At 31.4% G+C, this 7,442-nt stretch overlaps 1 protein-coding gene across 1 annotated transcript; it reads left to right on the forward strand.

Moving 5' to 3' along the window:
* Positions 1 to 3,100: 3,100 nt before the first annotated feature.
* LOC114422822 lies at positions 3,101 to 4,489 on the forward strand. Its single transcript, XM_028389359.1, has one exon. It carries the CDS (start codon positions 3,265 to 3,267, stop codon positions 4,054 to 4,056), a length of 792 nt encoding a protein of 263 aa, XP_028245160.1. The 5' UTR covers positions 3,101 to 3,264; the 3' UTR covers positions 4,057 to 4,489.
* The last annotated feature ends 2,953 nt before the right edge of the window (positions 4,490 to 7,442 follow it).

Here is a 7,442-nt window from a genome sequence, read left to right on the forward strand (position 1 = left end):
TCCAGTGTTAGTTAAACTAAAAGAATCATGTGATTGGGTGATCAATCAAAAAACAAACACTAAATACAAAGAATAAGCATTGATATTTAAACCAGACATTGAATAGAGAGTGATAATGATTACATGAAAGTTGTTTGGTACATCAAATTCATAAACAAGGATGAAAACTAGTATCTCATTTACATGAAAGGCAACTACAAATTGAATGAATTACAAAAATGGAGTTGGGATGAAGATGAAGGAGTACCAACAAACCCTAGGTTGATACATGAATGTTTCCCAATGATTGCCATCTCAAAATCCTTTTAATCTTTGTTTTGTGTTTCCTCCATAAGTGTAATTTGCTTGAGACATGTACAATTCACTCACAGTGCGTTTGGATGTGGAAATTGAATGAAGTAATTCATTTTTTTAAAGAAATTGAAATGCTATGTGATAAATTTTTCAGTTTGGACAAAACATTTAGAAAGCATTTAAAATTCAAGCATTTTAAGGGAGTATTTTAGTTAACTTAAAACACATAAATTCAAATTCATTCAAAAAATAAAGAATTTAAAATTTCGTATGTACTGTACTTCCAAGTTTGAAGCAACACCATCATGACGTTTCCCAAACCCCGTCAGAGCCACTCCTCCGTTGCTTCTGCTCCCTCCCACCGTTGTCACCTTGCGACGAAAGCGACATCGAACTGGTCTCGAAGCTCCTCCTGCAGCACCACAACCCCTTCCACGCCACCGAGTCAAGCCTCCAGCTCCACAGCATCACCCTCACCCCCACCCTCCTCCGCCTCAAAAACCACTCCAAGATCGCCCTCACCCTCTTCCACTGCGCCAAAACCCTCCCCAAGCCCCCTCTCTCCCACTCATCCTACACCCTCATCATAGACACCATGGCCAAGATTCGCCAATTCGATGTGCATGGTAACTCATCGTCGAAATGGACCAAAGCCACCTCACCCCAACCCCCTCTACTTTCCTAACCCTAATTCGCCGCCTCATCTACGCCGGCCTCACGCACCAAGCCGTATGCACCTTCCATGACACGACGCCTTCTCATAAACCAAAACGACGCCCGAAGACATCTGCATCTTGCTCGACACGCTCTGTAAGTATGGCCACGTCAGACTCGCCGTCGAGGTTTTCAACAAAAACAAACACACATTTTTAAAAAAGAATGTATTTAATTATTTAATCAAAATAAGAAATTTTAAAAATGAAGAAATTCAATTTCTTTATCCAAACACAAAATTTTGAAAATGAAAGAATTTAGATTGAAGAATTTGAAATTCTCAAAATTTAAAATTCGTTAGAATTTTAAATTTCTCTATCCAAACATACTCTCAGCGAAATTTAATTCTTCTTTAAGTAGCCTTCCAAAAGTATTCCACTCAATTACCAAAACTTCTCATTGATCAAAAATCACGTTTTGACTTGTTAACTTTAGAGAAAATTCACTAAGTGACCAGAATTTGTTTAACATATCCTTATGCTATGTGGCTTCCTGAGGTGAGGTTTTATTGTTGAGAAACCTCCTTGCTCCGCTAGGTGAAAAACACATTATCTTAGACTTTTCTTCCACGTGTTATTTTTCCAAGGTGTCTTTAAGTTCCTACAAAATAACAACAAAACTAATTATAAACCATGAGCAATTCTACCTAAAAAGGAGGACAAATTACAATAAATGAGAGAAAATAAGATAATTGTTATAATTTTTTATTCAAAATGTACATAAATGCAACAATGATCACCTGACAATAAAGTGAAGTAATACTAATAGGTTAAAAGCTCGTTAGAACATCTCCAATGGAGGTGTTTACATGAGTTATTTATATTTAAACAATCTTGTTTAACTTTTTTATTTATTGGAGTAGATGATATGAAGTTGTTTATATAAGCACAATTATTTAAATATTTATATATTTATATCATACATAACATATTTTTCAAGCGTTGTAAGACCCACAAAATTAAGTTAAAGTGTCTTTGTAGGTATTGAACTCATGCACTTTTATTTATAAATAAGAAAGAAGAAAGTAAGCCACTAACACACTTACTTTGTCTAATTAATCCCATTAACATTATTTTTTATATATCATCAATCAAGAAATATTATTTTTTTGAAATGATCAGAATTTACAAATTAAAATATTTACTATATATTTTTTTAATTTTATTTTATATCATTTTATATGTTTTTATTTTAAATAGTTTACATATTTTTATTTTTGTTTTACCAATTTTAATTAAATTCCAAAAATTAATATGCAACTTATTAATATAATTTTTTTTGCAACTTGATTTAATATACAGATTATTTTTACTCTAATTATTTATGTAAAATTAAAAATATTTATATATTACATATTTTTTAATTTATAAATTTTAATAATTTAAAAAAATTAATAACTCTTGATTAACTAAGCATAAAAAATAATATTAATATAATTAAAAAAATAAAATAAGTATTTTATTATCTTGTCAATGAATAATTTTATTTAAAGAATTAGGATAAAAATAATTTGTATATTAAAATCAATTTTTAAAAAATTATGTAAATAATTTACATATTAATTTATGAAATTTAATTAAAAATGATAAAATAAAAAAATATAAACTATTCTTATTAATAAAGGATCTTATAAAATAATGAAACATAATAATTATCGTATTAATTTATTACTTTGTTTATGAATAAAATATCATGAATTTAATTCTTAGGACCAAAATTATATATTTTAAAAAATAGTAAAACTAAATATTTTAATTTTAAAATAAAAAACTGAAATTACAAATTAAAAGTATAGGAGATAAAAATTATAATTTAGCGTTTTTTTTTATTTATATAAAAAGTTAGAGAGACACTCAAATAATAATAATTATACTCCATTTTTTTAAAAGAGAATTGAAAGACTAACCCACCCCTCGGAGAAGTCATCCTAAGACCTATGATTATTATTGGTCTTTCAATTAGGAATTCACCAAATAAAAAAAACAGTCTTTCAATTAGGGGTTAATTTGTCAATTGTCAATATCCAGTGCAGTTGGTTTACACGTGGCATACGCGATCCATTCAAATATTCAAATCAGTCACTTGTCCTGAAGTGCTGAATCAACTAGGCTCCATCCACCTTTTTCACCAACCCGCATCACAACCATCCAACGGCGCAAAAACCTTAGAAGGTGATTGCACCATTGCACTCTACCGCACCAGAAAACTTTCCATCTCCCTTATCCTGTGCTCGCTACGGCCGCCACTGTAACCACAATGACGGAAGAGCCTGAAACCAATCCACCGCCGCCGGAACCTCCAATCCCATCCGCACCGGCCGCCGTGGAAGAAACGGCAGCTCCGGTTACGGCAACAACGTCGCAACCAAGCGCTGAAATCGTCGTCCCTCTTGCGTTAGCTCCGAAGCGGCAGCGCCGTCCAAGCGTTCGTCTAGGGGAGATCGGCGACCAACGTGCCTCCGCACACGGCCACGAATTGCACATGCGACGCCCGAGCATGCCGCCATGGAGCTGGCGTACTCCGAAGGAATCTTCAAGAACCTCAAAAGCGCGCTCCGTGACGAACCTCGCGAACGGCGGCGAAGAGTTCGGAAACAGCAACAGCCGAAGAGGGAAAGCAAAACGAGGACCAGCGACAAAGAGATTGAGAACAAATTGGGCTCCGACAGCAACAATCGACGAAAACGGTGACGAAGAAGGTTTCAGGGATTTTGAACACGAACACGAACAGAGTCCGGTGCACTCGGTGGAGGACAACGGAGTGGATTATTGGCACGTGGATCGGAACGAGGATCCTAGGGTTAGGGTTTCGGAAAACGACGGCGTTGAATCGGAGTCGCGGGAACGGAGGAAGAGCGATGGAGTGAGGTCTTGGCTTTACGAGTTAGGGTTGAGTCGGTATGCGCCTATGTTTGAGATCCATGAGGTCGATGATGAGTTGCTTCCGATGTTGACTTTGGAGGATCTCAAGGATATGGGGATCAATGCTGTTGGTTCAAGAAGGAAAATGTACACTGCAATCCAGAAGCTGAGGAAATGCTTGCTGTGACCACATGATCAAATCAAGATGAATGTATGTATATGTATATGTATGTGTAGTTTTTCTTTGTTCTGGCTTTCAAATGTGGATAGAAAAACGCATGTATGTAATGTATGCATGTACAAGAGTTTTTGGTTATCTTTGCTTTCTGGTTGAAATTTCTTGATGGCATGTTTTCTGTGTGATTTTGTCGCCTAATCGAAATAGCTGCTTACCTGATCTGAAGGTTTCTTGAACATGGGAGAATAATGAATCTGATGCTGAATATGTTTTCAAATAATGTGCAATTTAATGCTCATTTAGCTTCTGGTTAAGCTGAGGATTGATGAGGTTTTGTAAAATAGAAATGAGAAATATGTAGTGTAATTAAGTTGTCCTATAGTTTATAACTTGTGTATTCTGTGTCCCTTCGAGCGCTGTTATATTGAAAAATGTTTGTTCATTTTCTTCTGATTCTGCCATTTCCTGGTCCCATATACTCAACAACTATGCATCTTGTCCCCTCGTTAAATTTGTATATATATGTTTGATGGCTTGATAGAATTTTGTTTCTGTTTTCCGATTAACCTTTGAGATACTCTGTCTGTATTCTAACTTTGATAATGCAACAGGAGTAATCTTTTTCATTTTTCATTCATGTGAATCAGATGTGATATTTTGCTTGCTGATCTTGTAGACTGTATAATTGCGAAGTGACTAATAAATAGTCATAATATTTATGGTGGCTGAGGATGCATCTTTTCTTCTCATTGACTGTATGTTATGACTTATGATTAATCTTTCAGCTACTTGATCATTATTGTAACTACATTCTGCAATGCAACAATGATACTATGCAAGTATAAATATAGATCAATTGACTGCCACAGTTTTCCTGAGCTGCTGCAAGTATAAATAGCAAACGAACAGGAAACAATCTCAAGTTACATAATGTCAAACTTAATTTAAAAAAAGATAATCGCTACTAAAGATAATGCAAGTATAAATACTAATTTAAACGCTCGAAACCTTTGACAAAGATGAATGATATTTTGAGTAAGAAAGTCTAATTAGCAAGCCATTAAGAGAATAACCTTCTAGCAGAAGAAAAATAGATTAAATGTGAGCTATAATCCATCCATAAAGAAAATACTAGCTCGAAATTTAGTATTCCTCGTGTGCTGGAGCATTCACTAACTCGAAATTTTGTTTCAAATCTTTAAATTAATATTTAAAAATATGATGAAAAGGACTATACACGGTAAAATAGTCTATATTTTCACCCAATTAGAAATTACTAGTGCATGATTATTAAACTTTACAAATATAGTGAATTTATTTAGAATATTTTAGGATTTGTTTTTTTGTTTTAAGGATAGGATTTCTAACATCTTTTAAGAATTGTTATTTATTTTAAATCTTAGGACACTATTTAGATTTTAAAATATTATAAATTTGTTTATAACATTTTAGAATTTGTTATTCATTTAAAAATTTTAGGATATTATTTAAATTTTAAAATATTATGAATTTCGTCTAAAATATTTTATGATTTGTTTCATGTTTTAGGGATAGGATTTGATCAATATTTGAATATCACGTTACACTTTTTTTGCTCTCTATATAAAAAAAAAATCCATGAATTTAGACTTTGATTTAGCATTTTTCTTAAAAATCATATCAACACTAAACTATCTTATATTGGAACGAATGATTATTAAACTCTAAAATATTATGAATTTGTTTAGAATATTTTAGGATTTGTTATTTTTGTTAAGGATAGGATTTCTTATATCTTTAGTTTAAAACAATTATCTTTTAAGAATTTGTTATTTGTTTTAAATCTTAAGACATTATTTAGATTTAAAAATATTATAAATTTGTTTATTATATATTAGAAATTGGTATTTGTTTTAAATCTTTAGGATATTATTTAAATTTTAAAATATTATGAATTTCGTCTAAAATATTTTATGATCTGTTTCATGATTTAAGGGTAGAATATAATCAATATTTGAATATTACGTTACATAATTAACATGATAGCTTGGAGGGTGGAACGGCATGAGCTGCTTGGAAAGTGTAGGTCTAGATTTTCAAGGGCTGGTTTCACTCCTTACCCTTTGACTCCATTGATCACTCATAATATAATGGAGGATTGGTTCAAGAGAGAGATGAAGCTTTTTATCTGGCTTTGAAGAATAGAGATTTGCTTGCTGCTTCTGCATAGAATTAAAACCAACTTAGACTTATGAACCTAATCATGGTTTCAAGCTTACTTTTTTTTAATTAAGACTAGTATTTCCTCTTATTGCTTTAAACGCACCACTGTATAATAAACATTTCTTCACCTCTGAAATCTGTATTCTGTCTGGCTCATTTAAATAATATCTTCCTCCTTTCAAACAAGTTAAGAATTTATTCTGTTTGTTGTTAGAGATTCCTCCTCTAGCTTCCACATAATGATGAGAGGAGTTTCAGTTGCTTACGCCTTACCCCGTCTCTAGTATCCTTTAAGTCTCAACCACTCTTGCGAGAATGTAAATATAGTATCTTAAACAGAACAAATTCTTACTATCACCCCCTCTTATCTGGGACTCCACCAAATAAGAAATTTTTATTTTCACTCCTTTTTTATAAGGCATCGATGTAATTTTAAAATAAGTCATACTAGTGTATCTTATTTATTATTCAATTATGTAATGTTATGTGATTTTTATCATCAAATCAAACTATTCAGTTTAATTTTTTTAGTTTTTGTAATTAAAGTTTAAGGATCTTTTTGTAATTACTTCTTGAGAAGGAAGTGGTTTGTGAAGAATGCTGTATTGTTGATGGGTGAAAAAGATTATATGTAAAGAAGAAAAGACTAGGTTTAAAATCAAGAAGAATACGAATTAATTAAGGGTAAAAATGTTTTTTTAATAAAACATTAAATTAAAAATTAAAATATCATATTTTCAAAAAGATCTTTGGACTTTAATTATAAAAAACAAAAAATTAAATTAAATTATCTCATGTAATAATATAAGTCATGTTTTATTTGTTTTCAAATTATACTTGAGTAATGACTCATATATTTAATTGTCGTGTTTTATAGGATAGGCTGAAATTTGAGAGAAAGTAATTGAGATGTTTTAGGAGGTGTTTGGTTTGGTTGTTTTTTGTTTTATTTTTATTGAAAATAAAAAATGGTGATGAAAATATGTTTGGTTGGATTTTTGAAAACATCCTCAGTGAAAATAAAAAAAGGAAACAACCAAAAAATAAAAATAATAAAATCTCATTTTCAATGTTTTCAGTTGATAATAGAAATCTCATTTTAGGTAAAATGAAACTGTGGTAACAATGAATGTAATTTTAAACAAATTTAAAAATACAAAAAGACAAAAAGTTAATATAATAAATTTTCAGTA

Source organism: Glycine soja, chromosome 8 (genome assembly GCF_004193775.1).
Source record: "Glycine soja cultivar W05 chromosome 8, ASM419377v2, whole genome shotgun sequence".
NCBI classification, from domain to species: Eukaryota; Viridiplantae; Streptophyta; class Magnoliopsida; order Fabales; family Fabaceae; genus Glycine; species Glycine soja.

Bases quoted from the DNA above. Each gene is read 5' to 3' on its own strand.
- LOC114422822 (XM_028389359.1), top strand. From the start codon at position 3,265: ATGACGGAAGAGCCTGAAACCAATCCACCGCCGCCGGAACCTCCAATC.